Source organism: Struthio camelus, chromosome 3 (assembly GCF_040807025.1).
Source record: "Struthio camelus isolate bStrCam1 chromosome 3, bStrCam1.hap1, whole genome shotgun sequence".
In the NCBI taxonomy this organism is placed as follows: domain Eukaryota; kingdom Metazoa; phylum Chordata; class Aves; order Struthioniformes; family Struthionidae; genus Struthio; species Struthio camelus.
Genome location: NC_090944.1, coordinates 85,515,637 through 85,541,740, shown reverse-complemented (window position 1 = coordinate 85,541,740; position 26,104 = coordinate 85,515,637). Strand labels below are relative to the sequence as shown.

Here is a 26,104-nt window from a genome sequence, read left to right as displayed (position 1 = left end):
GACTGGAACATTAAAATATACATCCTGGGTCAAGAAAAATTCACATGGGATCTCTAAATAGCCACAAAACATTAAGCAAAGATAAGGCTAAAAAAAAATCAATTATTCCTGACTATTAATGTAAGAGAGGTTAATTGTAAAGTTCAAGAAAAGCTTTTTCTTTTAGTAACACACTATTTTAAAAATGTCTTGTGTTATATCTGTCATAGTGGAAACAATACTTTAACCCAGTTAGGAAGCAGAATCAGACTGAAAGCAGTAAAAGAGATGATACATATGATTTATAATGAGGTAACTGACTAACTTAACTCTCTCTTCTCTTTCTCAATCAACAGAATTTTGACTGTAACAGTTCTTGGGGGGGGGGGGGGGCCTGCTCCCCCACCTCACTTATTATTTCAGTGATAATGCCATTACAAAATGTAACATTAGCTGCTACTTATATCTGTTTCTGAAGTTAAATGTCTGGTCACGAACAATCACAAAGCCTAGTACTTCCTCTTCCTAGCTTCAGAATTGACTTTGTCCACTGTCTTTCCTCTATTTTCATCTTGATTCTGTCAGAATATAGGACATTCATGTTCAACATTTCTGGGCCTTATTCTTTTTTTAAACCCTTTTGGCCCATCACCGTAGGCAGCATTGTTCTGGCGGAAGACAACTCTGTGCAAACCATTGTGCCTCATCTGTACTAGTCTCACTGCAAAACAGTTACTACAAACAGCTCCTATAAACACAGCTGCTTTGGCTGGCGAATGATGAGACATTAACAGAACTAATGGCGTATATTTGGACACTTACAAAGTTATGTCCTAAGTGTACACTCAGCCACAACTGCAGTTGCACAGGCAATTTTCAAAACCTGTATTTTCTTCAGTCTCATGGTTGAAAAACTGAATGCAGAAGGAAGACTCAATACATTAACATAATTCAATTGTTTAGAAGAGCAACTGGGGAGCAAACGTGCAACCCAGCGTTTTGCAGGTTCTTCTGTTTGCGCAGCCTCCTTCCCAGGCCTTTCCCTTTCCCTTTTGAAATCTACGCTTCCTGCTGCAGTTAGCCAGGGTGCAGTTCAGCGTCAGCACACGGCTTGAGCGTCTCAAAGCCAGCTTATGTCCTTGCTTCTCTCCAGAACGGGCCCGCCTCCCATTCCAAGAGATACTTCTCTAATGCCAACTTGCTATGCAAAGCGGGATATCATTAAGCTAAGACAAAACATCACATGCAACAGTTTTACCATGAAGCAACTGTTATCTTATCATTAAGCCCATTGCTATCCAGAGGTCAAAGTAAAACCTATTGAGCGGTTACTGAAATCTAAAGTTAAAGTTTTTTCAAACTAATTAGCATCTGACTGAGAATGCTGTCAAAAATGTAAACTCCCTATGTGATGTGAGAAGGCCATATTAAATGCCAAAATACATGCTGTTCTGAGAGGTGGAAAACAGGGGAGAGTTTATGCATAAAGAGAGGATAAAGTTTTAGATGTGACAGTAGATTACATAACCCCCATGCACACACATATTTTTCAAATTAAAGATTCAATTTTTCTTCAGAACATGTGCATGAGAACAGCTATAGCGTCTTCTACTAAAAGGTCTACAAAGTCCAGAACTGTGTCTCAGAGTGGCAGAGCGGATGCCAAAGGAAAAACATATATAAAAACGTTTAACATACCCTGCCAATTTCCTTGAATACTCTCCTACTCAAACAATTCACGGGCCAGGGTCTCTGAGACAGATGTTTTACGTAGGTATTGAACAACCCTTGAGGGTTTTCTCTTTTATGAACTTGTGCAGTCTCCCCTGGAACCACTGCCAACTTTTAGCAGCTACTTATATAAACGTAATAAAAATTTACTTATACAGAAGTTAGTATTTATTTCCCAATTGGGAACGATTTATTTCAAACGTACGCAAGGACAAAAAGAGCAACAGACTCAAATAAATTTAACCTGTTGATGAAACTGACGTAATTCAACGCAAACTACAATAAAGACACGTCAATGTGGGAATATTTAAGGAATAAAGCACAAAATCATAAATGTAAGAATTTGTTAGTATTGGATACCAGTGGTTTTTTGCTGCTGAGTTTAATCTTTTGCTGTGCAAAACTGCTATCCAGCGACATTATTCTGGAATGAAACACACGTCCCTGCTCAGAAAAAACACAACACCTCACCCTGCATTTCTCACATCCTTAGCACTCTCATGGAAGCAAGCTAGAGCAGAGCTCTACTACAATATTGTTGCTTTAGAAAAGCCCAATAAAAGCGTTTAGTGTACAGTCTGAGATTATCTACTTAAAATTCTCCATTTCCTGAGGTATCCATGTGCCTCAAACTTTAATGTATTTATTTTCATAAGATTCTCTAATAAGTGTTCTTATTCCTACCTCACAAATGAGGAAGTGCTATTGAAACAAAAGTGGCTTTTGCTAAGTCACAAAGACAATCTGTGGAAATGTAAGAAATCAGATCGTGATTTCCCAAGACACAGGCTAGCATTTGCACTCACATAAACACAAGTAAAGAAAAAAATCTGACTGCAATAATTCATTATTAAATACACAACATCTTAAATGTTGAGATATACATGCCACATTAAAGCATTTGTGCCTCTAAACTCAATTTACCTTCACATATTCTTTTGTTTTCAGAGCATTCAGAAACTCTCGCACAGGGGCTGACAGTGCAAACTCTGCTGCTATTTCAAGATCCTAACAATAAAAAAAAAAATTTTTTTTAAACTAAATTCATTTAAAGGATATAAAAAAGTGAACATCAGTATGAATTAGATTAAATTAGATCAGACTCCACTGTTAACTTACCTTCCTCAACATTTTAGCAAAACCAAGAGCTTTGGATGCTCTTTCTCTAGCTTCATGAAAGAGTTCTTTGAGTGCTCGGCTGGTTTCTATAACAGACCTCCTGAGACATTGACAAGAATGAGGTGACAATATTTCAGTAAATCATATTACAGCCATATAGTTATTAAAAGATTAAAAAATGATACATATCTCATTAGAAATTATATAGAAAAGAAATGTCTACAAGCAGCTAAAAGGTAAATTTAACTTCTATAGGCACGTTTTTGATATGTATATAAAAACAAAATTTAAAGAGCATCGCCATATGCAATCTCTCCTACCCTCAACTAAGAAGGTTATTAGGCTTCAAACACACAAAACAATGATTAGTTATTACTACATACAGAAATATCATCAAGACAACCTATAGAGTTTTGCCTTTATGTAAGTTTTCATTCTGAGTTTTAAAATGCAGTATGTTTTTGCTAGGGGTAAAGAAACATGAGTAAAAGCGCAAATGTGAAGGGCTTAATACCTGATTTCATCTGATGCAGTACTGTCATCAGCACTGGCCCAAAATTCATCACAACTGTCTTGTAGTCCAGAATCTAAAAATATTCCTGTAGATTTCAGCAGCATTCCTGCAATATCACTGAAACAACAGAAACGGTGGAACTTCATTCCTACTCAGGTAGCACAGCACCTTACACTTCCTACTCTGTCCCACGAAGAGCTGTGTTGGTACATCTGCTGGCAGAAGAACCCCCAGGCATCCCAAAGATCTTGGGGGCCCTCTATCTCTCTACACACACAAGGCTAGCAGGAACAGTAGTCCTGCTACGTTTCCACAAACGTAGTCGTTCCTGTTACAGCTGCAGTAAGAGCACCTGCAATTGTTAGATCCTGTAACTACAGTCATTGCAAAAGTATGTAGCAAAATTTCTATCTCATTAGGGATCATACCAAGAGCAGAATAATCTATCAAGTGTGGCAAGCAGGGGAACAAAGTCAGGCATTAAGCAGAGGAGATACTTACTCTGACATCAAAACTGACATCTCTAAGGCAATATTTTGTATCAGCCACAATAGAACTAGAAAACTGGACAATGCAGTCCCATTTGAAGGAATTAAAAACATTTTATTATTCCAGCTCATTTATTCAAGCTTCTGAACACAAACTGTAACCACAGTATTTTTGGAGAAGATTAGCAAGCCTTAATGTCTTTCCCCCATTAGAAAGCATCTGACTAAAATTAAAATATCCTATTCGCACAATATATACAGAAAAAAAACAGTCCAGAAAACTTTTATGAGAACTCAGAAAACAGATTTTCCCATTAAGTTAAATGAGTATTCTGATCAGGTGATAAAAAACAATAATGTGGCAATTTACTGAATGGACTAGTTTTTGACCAGTTGGGTGATGAATCATAGCCAATGTTGTCAATAGGTCAATTAAGGTCAAATATTTTTGATAATTATTTTCTGGTTGTTTCTTACACTGAAAGCCAGAAGCTTTAGATAATTATCATAATTTTAAACTTTGTTATAAATTACAAATTAACTTACTGTTATTTCCTAAATATATAAAACACACACTTCTGATTAAATGGGTTGCTATGGTGCAAGTTTTCCGTTTAGCTAACTGAGTATATTTAAGCTAAATTGATTACACCCATATCATCAAATTTTACCTAAAAACAATCTAGACACAATGTAACTCCACAGAAAGACGATCAATTGCTTATCAGGGCCTCAAAAAGCCCAGTGTGGGAATCCCGAACAAAGGTACTTGAAAGAAAGAACAGAATCTCTGAAATAACCAGTGCGAATCTGAATGAAATAAATAACTGGTATAAACCAACACCATCAGCACAGCAATTTTATAAATCCTACCAGAATAGTTTTCCAGCTTGAGCTTCACCTCCTCTGATATAAGGAGTTATTTCTTTGGTGAAATTCCACTCTTCTTCTAAGAGATTTTTCAGACTATGAGATGCTTGAGGTAACTGCTGTAGCATTTGGATCCAGCTTCGCATATAATCAAAGTAAACCTGCACATGGAACAGGACACTTTGAATAGAAGTTATTACATGACCTGTAGCTAAAATCAAAGTTTTCTCTTAATATTATAACAGTGGTAGAAAACATTTACAGAATATTTTTGTTTTGCTGAACCAAACCAGAAAAAGTTCTACATGATTCCATAAAAAAAAAAGGTACAACAGATGGTTCTGGAAACAGAAGGCACTGAAGTATTACATACTACGTGCTCTCCACAACAGTTTTCTAAAAATACTGACAGCATTACCACTTCATTTGCTGTGCTGCTACCATCATGGTACTGATGGTGAATGCTCTAACACTACCCACAGTGACCACAGTTATTTAAAGCTGAATTACCCTTCAAAAAATATTTAACTCGATGTTTATATTGGTTTAAAAATAAATAAATAAATAAATAAAGGAGAGAGACAAAAGACTTGTAATAAAGGCACACAATTCCTCTTCAAGAATTTGCCCTCAGGGATCATACTGAAGACAAATAATTAGCAGTAATTTTACCATGTTTTACTTAGATAATCCATAATGTCAATAAATGCCGTCCTTGTTAGTAACTTTAGGTTATAAAGGGCTGTGTTCTGATAGCTCCAGGCTGTATACCCATTCCCGACTTTATTTAATTATTTCGCTCTCAGCCCAATTTCTTTCCCAGTTTTATTCCTGGTTTCCTTGCCGACCTATACAGGGAGCCCAAAGGAAGAGGCTAAGGGCAAGTCTGACCCCTCTCCCTCCCCACCACAGAACCTATCTTACCTTCCGCATTTCCTGCAAGTTTTCCTATCCCTATTTTCAGTTCAGATCTTCTCCGCAGCCCTTCTTGCCCAGCCATCCCAATCCTCTATGACAACCCTAACCTTTTATCCAACCTTTCTTCCCAGCAGTTGGTGCTACCGTAACCTGGGACTCCGAGTAGGCACCAGCTGCAGTTCTTCAAAGTCGGATGAAGTTATTCCTATTTAAACTGTCCTGTCATCACCCCTTGCAGGACTTGCAAAAAGCAGAATCCTTATGCAGTCACATCTGCTGCCAGAGTTCAAGCTCTCGCCTCAAAGCACAAAAACATTAGAGCTACCTAATAAAACAGGTACAAGAACTTCTTTTAGCTGGCCAGGTCACTTTCTAGAAACTTCAGATGGAGGCAGACATATAGCATAAGGAATTTTACGTGAAACGGTACATTTTCACTACTACAGGCAAAAACAACAACAACAGCAACTTATACCAGGAAAAGGCAGGCATCCTCAACCATAGATGGTACCAGCAGCTTTGCTTAGGAACAGTACCAATCAGGTGTTGAGCCTTGAGGTTTTTTTCTGAATAATGAGGACAAAACCCAAACAACTCACAGGACAAAAATGAATCAGTCTCATCAAGGGAATAAGATTTTAAATTAAAACCACAAAAGAAGAATAACTTATTTAGTATCTACTAGAGGCCAAGAGCTTGTCTTTAAAATATCTCTTTATGATTAGCTTATTACAATAATGAATACTTATTAAAAACAAGGCACCATTCATGGAATAATGCAATATCAAGGTATTAAAACATGTTATTAATCAAACTGTATTTTTTTAATTTAATAATAAACAGTTAAATTAAACCATTTAAATCTATCCAATTTACAATTATTTATGAACTGTTTTCTTACAAATAAGGGCAATTTGTAAGTATATCGTACCACAATCCAGTACATAAAAACTGATATTGTCTTTATATGCTAATTTGTTCTTTGTTTAAAATGACAAAGGCCTTACAAAGGTCATCAAAAGAATAAAATGAGGGCAATATAACACCATGAAAAACATTATCAAGGCCCATGTCTGACAGGGACAACAGATTTCTACCAGTAATACTATGAATGATAAACTTACCCGAATTCCAAACATATTCTCTTTTTGAAGCTTACCATTAACATTTTATGCAGGTCCTCTTCGAAAGAATCAATGTTGCAGTCAATCTTTTGCAAGTCATCTAACACCTCACGTAACATAAACTGGTAATATTGCTTCATTAACAGGCCACCCTTCAGGACCTCTTTACACTCTCTTACTAGCTGCAAGAGAAAAAACCCACAAACTGCAATCAGTAAAAACATAAACTTTCAATTCCCAGAGAAAATTTAAAAGTTAATTTGTCTAGATATGTCACTCTGTCACTACCTAATTTCTACAGCTTTTAGAGATGAATATAGTCACTCTACATGCCTCCAGGAAAGATCTGCACTAGCTTTCCAGGGTTATTTAATTGTCATCATGCCACTTGCCACCTAACTGTAACCAGAGTTGGAGGCAGCTGTTTTAAGATTTTGCCCCCTACACACAGCCACAGCAAGCAACTTACTGGGTAGTTTACAAGTTTAGAATTGGGCAAGAGGCCTCACAATCATCAGTGCATTTTAAATAGCTTGAAGATCTATGAGAAGTACCTTACCACGGGAATTTCAGTCTCAATTTATTGGGAAGGTGTCCACAACTCTAAAACCTGTACCAGATCTGAAAATAGGTGGGAGTTTCTTTCACTGCTTCACTGGAAAAGGCTAGAACTAGACAAGCTATCTTTTAATCAATAAAAGCAATCACTTCTGGTCAAATAGCTGTCTTCTCTACCTGCAAGCTTACAGCTTTTATTTTATTTGAAGAAACATGCACAACCACAACCACAAACAGTACCACAGGTTACAAACCTACACTAGCAAATCTCTTTAAGAAGTCCTTCCAGTGCTAAGCTTTTATTCTTCTGAAATTATCATCAGTCTCCAGGTCTGACAAACCCTGATCTTTTCTGAGCAACAACTTCATTAAATCAAGAGTCTGAGAGAATGAGGGGGGAGACAGGCTCATTTGGAGGGGCACAAGGAACAGAATTGTTGGTTAATCCCTGCTTTTTTAAACTCTTTTGTAACGACTGTCCTTGCAAATAAATTACCAATATAGTGTACTCTATGCAGGAGAAAATATAATGATATGAAAGCAAAAAACATAAAAGAAATAACATTATTAAAGGGTCAAGAGGTCTACTGAATTTGTTGCAGGCCAAAATGCATTATGCTGTGCACCATAAACATACAGAGGTGGGGGGAGGTAATTGTATAAACTCTGTAGTTTAAAACTGATCAGTAGGTAACTGAAAAAAGGAAGAAAGTTAGCGTATTTTATTTTAAGATGGAAATCCAAAAATTAGCTATTTACATACCTAGCAAGACACATATTTAAAAACAAACGTGTATTCTTCACTCTCCACTCAACCACATACACTGTGCCAACCTATTGTCTTGTTTTGCCCTTGGATTCACAAAGCAAAACGTAATTTGTCCAAAGAAGTCAAAATTTAGAATTAATTAGCTATTATTCACAGAAATAGATGGGACTTTGCAATATCACTTGTCCATAAAACTTTGCTATGCAGTATGGTATACTTTACAGATACATGCAAAGTCCACTTTGCAAAGAGTAAGATTTGCCTATTCCAGCACAGCATACTACTGAAATATCACTATATATTTTTTCTTTTTTCTTCTAAAAATACTGCCATATGCAAATACACAGTGTTACTGAATAACACAATATAGGATTTCCAAGAAAACCTGTAACAATGCCAGGTATTTTAAGTGACTACTTGATGGAACTGAAACTAACATGGCAATAGGCAACCCCCCCCCCACCCCACCCCAAATAGTCTGTAATGGACACGCTAAGAACCTGCGGTTTGCTTCAGTTGAAAACATTATCACTAGTCTTGGTTTGTTTGATGGGTTTCTTTTTGTTTAGGAATTCTGTATAAGAATTTCTTTTCTGCAAACCAGGGTGATGCAGGTCACACAGCTTCCAGGGTACTGTAATTTATAGCAAGCAAGTTTATAATAAGGATTTTCATTGATTCAAATATTTATTTGACCTATAAATTAAGCACTTGTCACCAAACATTCAAATTTTTCTGTTCCAGTAGTTTTCAAAATTTACACCAATGCCCACTCTAAGTGATCTATAACCGATGCACAAAACCTTATTAAGCAGAATGCACCAACCAGTCAGTACTTTGTGGCTATGCTCCAAGTGATATCAGTCAGAAACCAAAAAGAAGCCAGGTAACTGTGACTTTTTAACTACTTTTCAACGAGGTCAGACTACCCTGGACTAGCATGACCCACAATACAATAATGTTCCTTAAATAGTCTGCACAAAATGTTTACAGCTGACATTAAGGAGTGTTAACTCAAAAATGTTTAAGAATCAACACATGCTGCTAAGACTATCAAGACAAGAGTGCCTATTGTCAGATCCTGCTTTCCCCATCCTAATATATATCCTTTAATTGGCAGCTTCTTTAATCATTAAAACACATTCGAATACTGCCTGGCTAACAAACGTGTGGACAACAGAATTAGTAATTAAGAAATCAGCACCAGGATCAATTTACAATCTACTACAGTGCTTCTAGTTATAGACTAATTGGGTGTGGAGCAAGTAAGAAATTACTTACTCGTAAACTGCATTTCTCGGTGTCCTATACAGTGTCCTATAATCTGGAATTAAAAATCTTTTAGTAGTACTGTCCGCTGATTTCCTTGCTGATTTTTATAAGGATGAAATCTCTACAATACAACAGCAAGATCGACTACCTCTTGGAGGTGCAAACTGCTATGCAAGATCAAGAGAGGTAGCTGAAAGCTATTCTGCAGAATGTATGGCACTGTAGGACACAACACACGCAAGACAAAAAAAATCACTTGCCAGTTTAAATAGACAAAGAAAGTGGGAATCTAGCCACCCAAACAAAAAGGAATACAGATTTTAAAATGAAGCACACACATGCGCGCACACATACACCCTTCACTTTTTAGCAACAAATGCAGAACTGGCAAGAACCACCTTGAACTGTTCCAGGAACTACACCGTCGCTACACAACGTTAAACTGCTATTAAAAGAGAACAGCTCTTCAATACGCAGAATAATCAGAATCACAGCAGGTATTGCTAGAAGTGAAACATGGAGGAGACCCCTCAAAAGGGAGAAGTTTGTGAGAAAGGATGAAGAAAGAAAGTACATTTCAGGAAGTATGATAATCTGTATCTTTTTTTTATTATTATTATTTTTAAGAATCACCTTGGAGAAGCTGACAATTAAGACTGGCATGCATAATATATTCAAACAATGCTGCTCTATATTTCAAATGCAACAGATGTTTAAGGACTCAGTGCCCCAAACGGATGGTCCGTTAAGATCATCACTACGGAAAGAGAATTGGACTGTACTATGTGAATACGAAGAAAGATTGAAGGGATTGGGTTTGTTCAATGTAGAGAAGAAAAGGCTCAATGGGGATCTAATCATAGTCTTTCAATACCTAAAAGGCAGTTATAGAGAAGACGGAGGTACTTTCTTCACAAGGACAAGAGGCAACAGGCACAAGTGGCTTCAGGGGAAATTCTCTCTGGATGTGAGAAAAAAATTCTTCATCATGAAAACAATTAAATATTGAAACAGGTTGCCCAGAGAACTAGTGGAGTCTCTTCCACTGCAAATACTCAAGACCTGGTTTCACATGGATACCCTAATCTAAGGCCCAACTTCAACAAAAGGTTGGACCAGATGGTCTCCAGAGGTCCCTTCCGACCTAGACTTTTCCATAATTCTGAAATATTGCGTGAACTTGAAGAACAAAACAGATCCCTAGACTCTGCTTTGAAACTGCTCAGGACTTTAGGAATCATAATTTCTTCAGGAAGCAAAACAATCTATTTGTGAAATATCCTCCACAGCTCCTTCTGATGTTCAGGAATATTGTCTGAGGTAGCAAGAATTTGCTGAGTTGAATTAATTTGTTCAATGTAATTAGTGAGACAGTATATACACCAAACTGGTCTGCAACATGTATATTGTTTTCACAGCAAGAAGTTATCACCTTTACTTAACTCTGAAAGTCCACAAAGAAGCTAAGAGACAGAAAGGTAAAAACGATCAACAGTCTCTGGAAAACAAGCATACTGTGCAGTCATACTTCATTATAACGTGACTCCTAAGATTGCAATTGTAGGTCCCGTACTTTTGGATACAAGTGGATTCAAAATCCTAGAATAATCCCAAGGAAAGAAGTGGAGGGGGAAACAAAAATAAGGACTGTCACAGAAACAGCTGTCACAAAGTTAAACTAGTGGATATTTGGGACTATAAAGTAACTTAGCAATTGCTTTTGGAATGCTGGGTAACTAATGGGAAATCATAAATCAGCCTGAGAGCGTATTTAAATGTTGACCCTGAAAGACCACCTGATGCAGCTTTTATTTGCACATGTTTGTCAGGGGACTAAGAGATGACTTTAGATCAATACCTTTGTTTAAAATTCTGTTCAGGTCATTCTAAAAAAACTGTCTGAACAGCCCTCCTTAGATCAAATAACTATCAGAAAATAAATCCTCATACAACATTCTCAGCTAGTGATAGGACTGGAAATGTCACTACCCTCAGAAAACATCAAACATTTTATATCCAAAAAATATTTCAGGAAATGAGATCATTTTGGGGTTGCTTCCTCCTCCCTCACCCACCCCACCTCTTAATCAACCTACACTATGTGCCCTCTGAATTTTGGCAGAGGTGTTACATTCACAAAGCAAAAAGGATCAAATCAAAGAAAAATCAAATACACAGGCCCTTAAATCTGTTTTTTTTAAAACTAGTCACTCTGTCTAGAGAAGCCAAATAGAGAAAAACTGTGTGCGTTCAGACTGTTGAATGAGGCAACACAGAATAAAGAATCAAATTTACAGTGGACAAGGAAATCAACAGTTATACCTCCACTTAATGTCAAATATTTAAATCATTTTGCGGATAAGGTTATATAGCTTACAATGCAAATGGAACGCTATTTTCCTTTACTGGCTGCTAATTCTTTAATCAACAGTTTTGACTCCTGAAAGTCTAAATCAGAGAGGTACATGTGACCAGTTGTATACCTTGTAAGAATCAGGTCTCCATAGGAAATACAAGACTCTTTATAAATTATTACAAAATTACGTACTGCCATTTCTTAAGCAAATCTTCCTTAAACAGATCACCTTACCACAACAAAAAGACAAAGTCATTTCAAGCAATAAAAATAAAGAACAGTTGAGGCAAACCTGCTTAATACTCAAAAGAGACGGTTCCCCAGCAGGTCTTTGTTCCAACCTTAGCTTGAGACATTCATGGATAACATTGAGCAGGACTCGGCAAAGGACCAAGAATGCAGGTTCAAAAGATGGTAAATCCATAGATTTCAGCTCTTCCCATGATACAGTGCTGCATTTTTTCTCACAGGAAGGTGGGGAATTTAATAACTGCACATAATCTGAACACAACATGGGATCTGGAAATTCTGAAAACTGTAACAAGAAATAGGTATCGTGAAGAGGATCCTTAAATTCTCTAAGATTTAGGGTTTGTTTTAAGCAGCATGCACAAAAGATTATCTTTAAGAGGTTTTTATTTCAGCTACCTTTTAATTAACTGACAAATCAGCCACAGTAGGTTTTTTGGGTTTGTTTAGGTTTTTTTTTAAGCTAACATTCTACTTTTTTTAGAGGATCACCAAGCTGAGGAAAACAATCATGGACCCTTGAGAGTGAACAAAATCTCCTACTTTGTGTTTTGCTTAAGATGATTAAAGCATCTACCAAAGCAGAAGAGCCTTTGCTGTATAGGAAGAAATTGCTATTTGAAGTTATCATGAATATATAAAAGTTAAGCCTAATATATAGGAACATATATTCAGGTCATTTTAAGATGTAACACCTGAGAATTTCACAGAAGATATATTTAAAAAAAAAAAAACAAACAAAACACCATACAAACAAAATCAACCAGCCTTACACCAATGACTATATCTGGAAAAACAAGTTTGCACTGGGCTATGTCAAGTGAGTAACCTTGCTTTTTAAGTATGTACTGCATCAGCAAGTTTTTATCTTCCAGCTATTCTATTTAAAAATTTACATTGCAAAATAATGCAATGCTCAAGAGTCACTAGCTAAATTCACCAAAACAACTGAAAAAATAGCTTACAAACTCTGGTATATGTAAGGAATTGAATCTGTAATTACAAAAGGAAAACAAAATGAAAAGAGATCTACTTGATATCTTTTCAAATTAATAAAAATAAACTTAGCTTTCATTTAAAGATACTTTCTAATTAGAGAAAATAACTATATATTGTAGATACCTAAACTATACATTGTGTTATGAACTATACATTGTGTATCTTCTAATCAAAGATGTACACGTAGGCACTGTGGCTTTTAATTAAATTTTACTTTAATTTCAATTTTCAGGAAATTTGGACTTTAAAATGTGGGCAGTTTGCAATAAAGAAAACTGCACGCCCTACATCACCTAAGGAAAAATGTGCCTGCAAGGTTTGGGCTCTTTTCCTCTGATTTAATTTGTTTTATTCCAATTCTTAATTCATACCTGCTAACTATAACACCTGAATATACTTCACTGACATACTAATAGACATAATCAGCGTTTGTTACCTTTTTTTCGGTGCCAAATCTAACTAGCATAACCTCGAAGGAAAGGAAATGAAAACAGAATAACAGAAATTAGATCATACGAAAAAGTGCTGCCTAGAAAGCTAAAAACTTTCACACATACTCACCATGTTTAACCTCGTTATCTAGCAGAAAATAAAAGGAAATTATTCTTTTACACCTACATACACATTTTTGACATTTTGTGCCTACAGTATCAAACAAGCTCTGCTTTCTCAAAAGAGCCACACAAAATTACAGTTCCTGACAAAGTCAGTTTTCTAAGTATTTTTATTTTTTAATATTGTGATGTTTGACTCAGTCGCAGAGGATGGGATAGCATAATCATTTTATCTAATGTTGGCACAAAATTTATTACAAGCTACAGATTCTTAAGTGGTTTATAAAACCACTAGCTCACTAGCAGAGACAGCAAATACGCATGAGTAGGGATTTCCGCTAGAGCTGGTTTAGTTGAATTTTAATCATTGATTGATCTGCAGCACAGGAACTTATCCTCTTGTAAGATATATTAATGTGCCTCCTTTTTAATCTGACTCCATTAAAAAAATTAAAAAAAACTTTCTGCAGAATATCATCAGTGCTAAAGGCTTTTAAATGAGAGATTTTAATTAGTAATAGATCATGAAAATACTACACTTCCTACTAAAGTACAACAAAATATTTGAAAAAGAAAATTCTCACTGTAATGCAAGTGTGGTTTTAGAAGATAAGTTCTGATAAAAACATTAAAGAGCTAGTCCAGCAGCAAAAATAGCCCAACAAAATTGAATGAGTTATTTCATTTTCTAACATTACAGAAAATAGCACAAGACTTTGAAACATAAGGGCTTAGTTTTAGGCCCATGACCTTCTATCATTCAACTTGACTAATCTTAACTCTCAGCAGGACCAATTTTAAACAATTTAAGGGTCTATAAAACACCTCTATAAAAACCCAAGAAAACAAAAATCTAGCAATTCATTCAGATCCTATGCAAAAATGTAAAGTAAAAAGCATAATTAGTTAAACAAATTAAAAAGTAGGGTGCAAGCACTTTAGATATTATTCTACTAAATTAGCTACACATCTGATTTTGTACTTTAAAATAAGAAATATTAGCCATTTTCTTAAGATTCAAATCATACAACTTCTACACAGAAGACTCTTGCTTGCATAAGCCATGTTAAAGTATTAGAGCCTAATTATGATGAATGATGCTTGTATTTAACAATTTTCTAAAAACCTAGCTGTATAAACATTTACATATTTTTAAAAAGAAATTAGCACTAATATAGATTTTTTTTTAAATACAGTGGGAGAATTCAGAAAGAGCATTTTAGATGAAAACTAACAGTTAAGTAATAATAGAAGTGAAAATATGTACACATTTTTAAAAACATATGTACACACATAAGCATACAGTCAATATAAAACAATAACTTACTAGAAGTAACAAAAATTAACAAAACAGCAGTAGCTCTGACTTAATACAATTATTAGCCTGAACCGCACGGAAAAAAACCAAGACTCTACATTCAAAGTACTGTCAGATGCAAATACCAAGCAATTCAAAACTGTGCCTTCTCCTATTTTGGTTTGATGTTATCTGTTGCTATAGTAGGTATCACACTTACGACAAATAGCTTTTTCTATTTTTGGCAGCACTCTTTCAATTTTAGGGCAGATATAAAAGTTTACAATCCCTTTTTCATAACATTCATCTTTAGTCATGGTACCATTTCTTAAAAGAGGACAACAGTCCAAAGAAAACTGAATAATTCCTGAAAGTGAACATGCTAAGAAGTCACAGAGGTAGAGAAGGAGGGAGTCATTATCATTAAATCTCATACGAGTCACCCACTGCTCAATTTCCAAAAGGTTTAGCTCCGTGAATCTTCAGCAAGGCCTTTAGTTACTGCTGTTTCACTAACTAGTTTTAACAACCCTTACTGATGTCCACATATTTAAGGTATTTAGCAATTTCAAAAACGTATACAAAATTATTTGCAGTCCCCTCAAATTGTGTTTTATTTCCTTTCATTTTTAAAGGTATTTCTACCTACGTATTGAGCTAAACTTTTAAACAAATGATTTTTTTTCCTTTTTTCGGTTACCGTAACAGATACCTGCAAGTTTTGTTTATGTACATGGCTATCTAGAAATACACAAACATTTTTTTATGCAAAACTTTCTGGAACAAGTTGAAACCAACTGGAGAATAAACGAAAATTCAACTAATGGCTTCATTGTTTTTTTTACAATAATCTCTCCATCAGCAACGGTGCTAATAAAAACCTTTTCAAAAAAAAATCAAACAGCTTCCTAAAAATGAATGTATTCATCCTAAAAATCACCTCCAAAGGAGGTAAGCTTTCTCTCTCCTTTTGCAAGTAAGAAGTTGACACAAAAAGATCAGCAATGAGTCGAAGACCACAAAAGGCATTCGTATAAGAACTGGCATAACATCGTAGGAAATCTCTGCATCTAGACTCCATGGTTAGGCCCCACGCAATGCAACTTTATCAAAGAGGGTAAGTAATCCTGACTACCAATTCTTCCTAATATAAAATTGCCTGCAAGTTAGCTAACAGTTTATATTAAGAAAATATATTCAGCCTTGAAAGGGTTAGTGACCACAGATCACCATATGAAACTTCAGCTACTGTCCTTGGTTTACAGCTTACTTCTTAATTTTGTTTTTATTAACTTGGTTATTCTTAATTAAGCATGTAATATCACCTAAAGGAAAAAAAAAATAATCAAACTAAGAGCTAGCTGAAGAAAATATTCTTATTGTGCCACCACAGTATTCTACTCATTTAGGAAAAAGACCAATAGCAATGTTTTGCTTAAAGGATATCTTCCAGAGAGATAGCCAGTCTTGAAAACAAGAAAAGGAAAACGTACCGTTTCCCTAGCTAATCTGTTCTCATGATTACACTTTTGTGCCTAATTTTCCATTTCAATTTGTCTGACTTGAATCTTCTAATGCCTAAAGCTGTAATGAGCAAAGATGTTATCATAAAAACGTCATTTAAACTACAAACATGAGCAGGGAGCTAGTTTGTGCTTCATGCCAATTCTAATTCAGGTCCAATGACAGATTTACTTCAGCAGTAGTAGGATAATGCTCTTAAGCATAACATACGTACATTCTTTCTTTCAAAACCCAACAAAGCAACTGATAATTTCACAAGATCCCAATTCCTCTAGTTTCAATTAGAAACAATACCGCAGGTGGAGGTACTCCTGTTACCCATTTACTCCAGTAAGGACCTACCTCCAGCTGGTGATCACTCCTTACCAACGCCATACGGGCCCTTTGCAATGAACCATGCATTAGCTTGTGCAGTCTTAAAATTAGCTTCCTCAACCCCATTTGCTTCAGTGCTTTATCTACAAATGGCCTGTAAATAGAGGTCAAACAGTGTTTGCTGCAGCCTGCCTCAGCACTGCATTCTGGAATAACCCAAGAGGCAGAGTCATCCTCAGATTCAAGCCTATCAAGCTTCCTTGAAAAATGGTCCTGAAAGTCAAAATTTGGCTTATTAGTAAAATTGTTCTTGATGGCTTGTCTAAGTTCCTCAACGTTTTCCTCAGAGATTTGTTCTTCACCATCACTCTCCTCTGTGCACGTTCCTGAAGATTCTTTTACTTCTGTTTCCCTATCAACTTCCTCATACTCTGGATCATTGTCCTTAGATGGTCCAGGAGAAGGAATTTCAAACACTGGCCAGCCAATGTCAGAAAGATTTTTGATGCCCAAAACAGTTCCCATAATCCTTAGTTTTTGATTTAAGTCTTTTGTAATGTTTAACCACAGACAGAGTGCCTGCACTCTGTCTTGGAAGTCCTTTGCAGCATACTTTTCATAGTCCTTTTGAAGAGCCTGCAGAGATGGATAAAGTGCTTCTATATACTCTAGCAGCTCCATTATCCGCTTTACTTGCTCAAATGAGACCCGCTGGCGCTGGAGGTGTTCGTGGTAACTTGAGTAACCCAAAGCACTAGTTCCACGTGTAGCTTTGCAAACTCCTTCTCCTGCAGTACCATTGAGACTGGCTCCATTTTTTACACAGGAGAAGCTTCCATAGTTCACTTTGAAGGTGAGGATTTCATTGATAATATCAGGGATAGCTTGACGGGCCGCATAGAGATAGAGGTCTTGGTCATTAATGCTCCGGCCAGCATGCCAAGCTTGCAGCTCCAGCCAGATCAGTTCATTGGATCGGTTCAGCCAGACAGAAGAGGTGTTTTCCTGTCCTCTTTGCTCCCTGTCCTTTTTCTTTGAGACTGAGGTAAGTTTTAACAAGAGCCGCAGGGTTTCAAAGAATTTTAAGCGGTCTGCCGGGCAATCAGTCCTAGAAGTCTGGCGTGCAGTTCTGGCTATTGGCATGGGCACAGAGACTGGAAGCTTAGCATTGCTACAGCCAAGGCTGAGGTAAGGCTTATTGAGATCAACATCTGGAATTGGTTTTTTTGGCAAAGACCCACCAACTGAGTCTAACATAAATGAGCATTGGACATTTTTCTTGTGATCTCGTTCTGTTGTCCTTAGGGTGGCTCGGTTCTTTTTCCCTTGCTTATAGCTGTGCTCTTCCACAGTCTCAACGGTCTTCCCATTGTCTTTATGGGCAGACTGAGTTGGTAAACCCATCTTTTCTGTAAGAGAAAAAAAAAAAGCAACTGCAGCAACAAGAAAAAACAGTAACAACAAACCACTGATTCAATCAGCTCCAAATCACATTTCATAAGGCGTGCATATAATGTTTCCTAATGCCAATAACACAGAATTTGCACGTGTAAAACGTAGTCACAGAAATCATCATGAGCCTAGCTGAATCGATATAGCAAAGGACAATTTTTCCTCCTTGTGCTTTACCGCTTAGGTAGAAATGACCTCCGAGAACTTTCATGATTTTGAGTTTGTCACCAATACAGAATTCTGGATGACCAAAAGGAATAGAATGGTTTCCAAGGTCATTTTTTATATATTTATATTATTTATATATTTATATTACTTTTTATGACCTCCCAAATAAAAACTTAAAATGCAGAAGAACATCACTAAGGGTTCTAAGTTAAACACTTAGAATTAAAGAAATCTCATGCTTAAAGTGCACATGCAGCATGTATGGGTTCTGAAACTAGTTAGTTTGGATGATTCAACCCTGGCACCTGTGGGGGCTTAATCTTAGTTCTGGGACGCACCCTGTTGTCCACCAAATACACAACCTGAACACCAGCAGCCTACTTCCCGGTTCTCCCCTCAAGCAGCCACTGCCTTCTCCCTAACCACGTAACAGCAGCCTTTTTCTGCCTAATACTGCAAACAACCTCCTCTTCTCTTCCTGTGCTTTCCTCAGGAGCAGCAGACATTCATTTTATCGCTCTTCCATGGCGCTAACAAAAACACATATCAGGTCAGGAGGTAATAGTTGGGCGGTGTTCAGTGGTTCCCACTCTCTTAAGGAAGTGGTGACAGGCTAGAGAAGGATCTGTAGACTAGTTGCAGTCCAGTGGTCACCAGCTGGAACACAATAAGCTTATGGTCACATTTCTGCCCTGCCCTCCCACAGGGCTCCTGCTTAATGGAAGAACAGAAGAGAGAAAAAAAAAAAAACACCCTACAGGATAATTGCTGAATACTTTGTGTTCTTTTCACTGTTCACTGTGCAATTCCAATAATTATCTGCTGCACATACCTCATTATCTGCTGCACATACCTCACTTCCCACTCTTCTATAGGAAGAGGTAATAATTTCCATAGGGTCTTCGCTACTGTGCTCCTCACTGTATTATCCATCAGTCAAGTCACCACACTTATGGGTGCCAAAATGGTAGGAGTTATTGCTCCACATTTCAGAATATTTAATGCTGTGTTCAAAGCTTCTTGACTTCAAATGTACCTTGAACCTGCAACACTTTTGCAGACTAAACCCCAGAATCTCTAGGTTGGTTCTGGGAAAATATGAAATATTGTAAATTGTTAATGATCACACATGAAGAGTTTCACTTGTGTTATTTGTCTAGCGTCATGTAAATTCTGATGACAGAATCCTGTTATCAGATGATGCACTTCACTATCTTATCAACTATCAGATCACCCTTTATTCTTGTTTCAGTCACTACATCTCTTCCAATACCTGCAGTATCTTGCAAGTCATATAGAAATCAGTTTCCTTCATTACAAAATTCCATTCAATCTCTAATCAGATAAGACAGCAGTTCTCGGGAAAAGAATTAGTGTGATAATGTAACTCAAAGACTATCTAAACGTATGCACGCAAAGGAGTTAGGTTTGCAGAGTGGAGAGGCACGTGAATACAACACTTTCCTCCCAAAATCTATAGCATTCCTGTCAAATGTGTTCTATGTGATTTGCAGAAGATGCTAACAGTGAGGGGAAAGAGGGGAAAAAAAAAGATTTAGAAAGCGTACGTACACCTACCATGAATAATTTCTAGATTGTTACAAAAGTCTTTAAAGTACCGTAATAGTTCAGAAAATGTTATGGATGAATGGTATAGTCATTTACATTCACAGGCACATTGAAGAATGTGGAGAAAGAAATATTCTGAACTGAAAAGAGAAAGCGCCTCAAGAATCTGTATGTCAGATCTCAGTGCCTTTTGACAACAGAAGCGAGAGATGGGAACCACTTGAGCTGCATCTGGACTCAATTGGAAAGAGAAAAAAGAGGAAATGTGTAAAGAAATCTAAGTCACTACAACTTCATTAGCCTTAGGAAAGAAGAATAACATTTTAGTAAAAGACAGCGGAAAGTATAGGTCCAGATCATCCGTCCTCCAAGCCCATTTTACTGAAAGAAAAGCATCCCACACAGTCAATGACCAAGAACACAGGTCTCCAGCTTTGCAGCTGGGCTATAGGAAAGGAACAACAGCTGGGAAAACAATGAAAAGAGCCCTCCAGCTAAGTGCAGTTTAGAATGCTGTTCTAGGCTTTATCTAATCTTTCTAATCTCATTTTTAGTCTTCAGTTTAAACACCAGAAAGCAAGTCCTGCCGAAATAAAGCTTTCAGTTTCACTTTGGCTGGCCTCAGAGGCTAGACCAGGTAAAGCAAACAAGTCTGCCTGTAGGTAAACACTCCCATGAAACTTGCGTTTTCCCCCTCTTTCTCCAAAGCGCATTGGGAACCTCAGAACAACATCCCCTCCCAGCTTCCAAGCAAGGCCTGCCTGCAGCCTGTGCTGCCAGGGGCTGTGTGCCACGGGGCACACAACAATCCTCCAGGTAAGAGCAGCAAGGCCACTTGAACTCTGGCACTTTCTAACATCTCTGGAGGTTTATACAGATCCACCAACAATTCCATGTTAAAGCACAACCCCCCCCCCCCAGGTTAAAGGAAAAAATCCTGGGGGGGGGGAGGGGGGGGAATCAGATATTCCACCACGCAATCATACTCAAGACAAGGTTTGCAGGTAAAGGTAGCATCTTTTATTAGATCAACAGATGTAACTGGGAAATCCAGACAAAGTTTTTGGGCGTACTAATCCTTCCTGAGGTCTGAAATAAAAGCAGGAGACTTCAAAGCTAAATAAAAGTTGAAAACAATTGGAACATTATAGGCTTTTTCCAATATATCAAATATTTCACCCTTCTTTCTGCTCCCTTAAGCTATTACAGCTACAGTAACCTCACCACTATGGCATCATATTGACAAAAATCAGGGATCTCCAACAAATACAGAACTTACAAAATATACTATGCCACTCTTAATCTGGTTTGATTCTCTTTACTTAGCTTCCCCTCCAGCTTCTGTTCTCCACCCAACTTCCCAACCCCCAGCAACTCCTACACTGTCTTCCCATCTCCTGCCACACCGCACCCCATTCAAATTTGCCCCACTTGCCATTAACAGCACCCAGTCCTGCTCTCCAGGTTTCTCATTCTTCACAGAGCTCAAGCTCTCATTTCCTCCACAAATTATTCTGATACTTTCTTTTTCCAAATCACATAATCCCAACAGTTTAACAGCACTAAAACACTTCTCAGCTTTCAAGTTCTGGGCCTGAAGAACAAAGCCCAGAAGGTTGCAGAGAACGAAAGATTTCCAGAACATCTGGAAAGCTTTTGCTCAAAAACTGAAGTTTGCTCAAGTCTGGAAAACTCCCAGGGCAAACTTGAATTAATTATTTTAGTATCACAAATCTGTATGAGTTGGTACATATTACAACTATCCTATTGCTTAGAAAAAGCACTTATGTAGACCTTTTCTTTAGAAAGACTAGCTCATTAAGATAACTGGGGAAGGAATGCTGACAAACCTTAATCTTAATCTTAACCTTAAAATCTTAATCTTAAAATCTTAATTACAAACCCTGCTTGCAGCTGTTAAAGAGCAAAAAGCAACTTAACGGTCTGACCTCGCACACTGCCTTTTTCCACTTCCCATATCCAAAAAAATATAATTTAATTCTTTCCATAAGTTGTGAAGGACTGGGGTAAGCTATGCTGTGTACATTGGCATTTAGCTCTGAAAAAGAGGAAAATATTTTCTGAAGAATATAAGAAGGAAAAAAGAATCACCGAGTCATAGAAGAAAGGAAGTGGAAAGATCCTGGTTCTCAGTGAACAGCTAAAGAAAGAAAATAATTAAGGAAGGCTGCATGGTGAACAGGGCTGTTACTTGCGTTTTAGAAGCACTGCACATTGCTGTATAAAGTTTGGTAAAGAGAAAGCACCCAAATGCAATTACTGCCCGTTCAAAGGCTCAGATCCTCTCTCTTCTACTTAGCTTCCGACTACAACATCCACTGCAGGGGCTACTGCGGTTCTAGTGTTTCATGCGCTACCAAACAAACACAAAACAGCGCCATTCAAAGATGAGCAACTGCATCACTCCCTCAAAATGTTAATCCCTTAATCTATCTCAATTAAAACACTCCTTTACTTATAATTTTCATAATCTTCTTTTACTATACTTGTTTCTTTCATCATCAGCCTTTTCTCTGTAGTTCTGCACCACCATGGTTTTCAGATCATTCCCTACTGCATTTTGGGCCTTTGGTATGGCCTTCTTGCATATCTCAATTTCATAAATTGTCTAGTTCATATCAAAGTTGAACGGGAATATTTCCCTATTCCCCATCCTTGACTCCAACTGAATTTCTGTGACTGATATTTAGTAGCCAGTGTGCTTTCTTACTATGCTTTGAGGATGGTGGTTTAGGTCAGATGCTTTAAAACTGAAAAAACTACATTTCTCTCCCTGAAGAAAACTCTGTTATTTTATAGACTGATAAAGTATCTGGTAACTGAAGCAACTCTACTTATTTAATCAACAAAATCTTTTGTTTTATTTTCCTGGAAAATTTTGACTTCTCTGGAATGAATGTCATTACTGATGCATAAAATTTCCTCATTCTGTTTTGCATCTGCCCTCCCCTCTTTCCCTATTCCCAACCTCTTTTACATGAGCAGGAAGAGCAAGGCTGAGTCCTGTTAAAAATTCTTCTGTGTACAAACTAGCCTATTCTTTGGAAACAGCAGGAAGATGCAGTATGTTCTGTTCATTTGTAAGAAATTATTTGCATTCAAACAAGCTGATGCTAACTGTACCGGCTCTAACCATTTCTTTCCTTGGACAAGTGCACAAAATTCTGAAATGGGCCGAAGAAAGATATTCTTGGGCTCTTTTTTCATTAAGAACTCTTTCTTAATTTTTGAGTTGATAAACTTTGGTGTTTCATAAAACGCATACCTAATCAGTTTTATTGTTTCTGCTGTACAGTAGGTCAATTTTATTTTTTTCCAAGGGTCTAACTGGAGGAAAGAAAAGCATTTAAAGCCACAGATATAAAGCCACAAAAGGACAGAGTAACCCATGCTTATGTTTAAGATTAGTATAAGGATTTCACGGAGCTAGGAGTTCAAAGGACTTTTTTGCCCTATAATAAAGGGAAGGTGCTGGTGGGAGATAGAGAGCCCGTGTTTTAAAAATGTTATCATTTAAATCTCAGAATTCAAGCCTCAATTCCCATTCACTAGATTTTCATACTTAAAATATATATTATTTGCCTAGATATGGTTTCTTGAAGGCTGAGTTAGGTCAATAATGTTGCAGAAAATTTGTTTATGCATGTACTGGTTCTCTGGAAATGCCAAACTTAGATTTACAGAATATTGTGAATTGTAGAGCAGTTCAAAAATAGGAGACTGAAAATGCAGGACATACAATTCCTTTAGTGTCTGCAATTTGGCGGTCAGTAAGTCCCATTACCCAGCCAAATGGCATGTGTGGAAGAACAGCTTCATAGGATTTCATGTCTACCTGACTAAGGCAGCTTCTCAGTTCCCGATCCTCCTCCTCCTCCTCAAAGACAGCACCAGATTAATTCTGCTTCTATTTCAAGCACCACTGTTCATTAAGGGTCTCCCACTCCAAACGACAACCTCTTATAAGCCTTTCTCAGCAACGTCCAGAAAGAATACTTTCCGGATCACTTCCTGTAAAGACCCTCAAAATAACAGTTTAATAAATATGCATATTAGCTGTGAGATCATTTATATGAAATAGATTATATTTTATCCAATCTTGTATTATTCTATGACATCTGGCCGCTAAGTTAAACCACAAGATTTTGTAAAAATCTTGAGATCCAGGAACCATTACACAGCAAACAAGATAACATGAATGTTTTTTAGAACTGGCCATGATCCTAAAAGCTGTATAAGGACACTGCAGTTTTAGGGAAGCACAAGCTGCCCAGTAAAAAGTACTAAGAATTATCAGTGCAGACTAAAAGTTCATCTACTAGCATTTTCAAGAATTCTCAGTGAGAATACTCATGCGTTTTACCAGAAGTGCTACTCTTCTGGGCTCCGAGGGTAGGAAATGATCACAAGCAGGGACCCTGGCGACAGAGGACACAGAGAAGGTCAACAAAGGCAAGTGCAGGGTCCTGCACCTAGGGAGGAATAATCCCATGCACCAAGACAGGCTGGAAAGCAGCTCTGCGCAGAAGGACCTGGGAGTCCTGGTGGACAACAAGTTGACCATGAGCCAGCAATGTGCCCTTGCGGCCAAGAAGGCCAATGGTCTCCTGGGTTGCATTAGGCAGAGTGTTGCCAGCAGGTGGAGGGAGGTGATGCTGCCCCTCTCCTCAGCCCTGGGGAGGCCTCACCTGGAGTACTGTGTCACCATTCTGTGATCCTGTGACAATGAGGAACTTTAAGGAGTCTAAACTGCAATTTCTACATTTGTTAGGCGTTTCTGAATGGCTTTTCCAGGACAGTAATAAAGACCTCCAACAAAAGATATTTACACATGGCAAGATCTGAGTAGTGTTTACCACTTTCCTTTGTGCGAGTTCAAATAAGTCTGTTTAAATCTGCTGCTTCTCTGTGATTTCAGCTATCACGATTCAAAGCTTAGAATTCTCATTTACGGACAAGAAAGAGGGAAAAGAAAAGAGAAGCATTACACCTCATAGGAAGGGACACAGGTATAAAACACCATCTTATCTTTATGTTGGCTTAGGAGCGTAGTACCAAAAGGCAAGTATCTTTCACCTGGCATGCCATTTTGAGTTGCAGCTGTCAATGATTTAATGAGCCAGAGAGTACCCTAGATCCATACAATTAAAAAAAAAAAAAAAAAGTCTTCTGATACAGAGGAGAATCCTAAAGATTGAATTATTTGGCAAGGAATTCACCAGTCTACCAAAAAAGCTTACAGAGCTCTCCACCCATGGTAAATAATAAACTTGTGATCCAAAAAGCAATAATTGAGATCCTAAAAAAAAATAATAATAATTAAAAAAAGACCCAAGACTCTTGTTTTGACTGAGTGAGGACTTACAGTTTGGGAACAACTATGAAAGAGCTTCCCTTTGTAGCTCACACTATTTCTCTAGCCTTTAACTCCCTCAATGTTGTTTAACTTGCTATGAAAGGAGAAAATAAGTGGAAAGAAGGAACTTGATAACGTGTAAGAAAGTGGAGGAGGGAGGCCGCACTTCAAGTACGAAGTTCCAAAACCTTCATTTACTAATTATCCAAAAAAGTGACTCCCATCGGTCTTGGACTACAGCAGGAAATTCTGAAACTAGTTTCAGACTGCATTGTGTTAGTGTGACAGAAATTAAATTAAAAAAAAAAAGTTTCTAATAGGCATTAATAATCACAAAACAAAAAAACCCACAGAAGGCACAAGGAAGCATGTCTGATGACCAAAACTCCCCAGCTGTCTAAATAAAGGAAAAATACCAAATTAAGTTTGTTATATGCAAACATTCAGAAAGTTATTTCAAGTTTACTTTTAAAATAGATTAGTTCAGTCATATTAACCCCTGAATTGATTCTGTTACTGAAGTAAAACCAGTTCAATCTGAATATCTGCACACACACATTAAGGTCAATTATCAAGTCCATTTTAAAAAGTCTCTTTTGTTTGTTTAATATAGAATAAAACAAAGTTAAATAAAATGAACTACATTCTTTCTAGAAAAGATATTTAATACTACACAACACTAGCCAACCTCTGCCCAACTATAAAAGATTATGCTTATTTTTCCCCAGAAATAAAGTAACTAGACCGACAAGACAGTCATTCCTGTCCCAGAATCTAATCCACAGCTATATATTCAAAAATAAAAATACATCCATATACTTAAGATACACTCACAGCAACTAAAAACAGATTTTTATTGCTCCAAAAGCATTAACCACTCCTCTCACAAGTAGAAAGACCGT

General features: G+C 37.2%; 1 protein-coding gene across 9 annotated transcripts in view; it reads right to left on the bottom strand.

Annotated features, from left to right (window-relative positions):
• The window catches only part of MAP3K4 (mitogen-activated protein kinase kinase kinase 4), a 79,807-nt gene that overhangs the window by 32,912 nt on the left and 20,791 nt on the right, over positions 1-26,104 (bottom strand). For all 9 annotated transcript variants that reach the window (XR_011140274.1, XR_011140275.1, XR_011140276.1 and 6 more), the window contains exons 3-9: positions 16,664-18,045; positions 11,991-12,233; positions 6,779-6,925; positions 4,705-4,862; positions 3,344-3,460; positions 2,830-2,929; positions 2,635-2,718 (exon numbers count right to left, since the gene is read on the bottom strand). Coding sequence is in view for 6 of the 9 variants with exons in the window: in XM_068938894.1 (XP_068794995.1) it covers positions 2,635-2,718; positions 2,830-2,929; positions 3,344-3,460; positions 4,705-4,862; positions 6,779-6,925; positions 11,991-12,233; positions 16,664-18,045 (2,231 nt within the window). In the remaining 3 variants the exon portion in view is untranslated. The remainder of the gene's footprint in view (positions 1-2,634; positions 2,719-2,829; positions 2,930-3,343; positions 3,461-4,704; positions 4,863-6,778; positions 6,926-11,990; positions 12,234-16,663; positions 18,046-26,104) is intronic.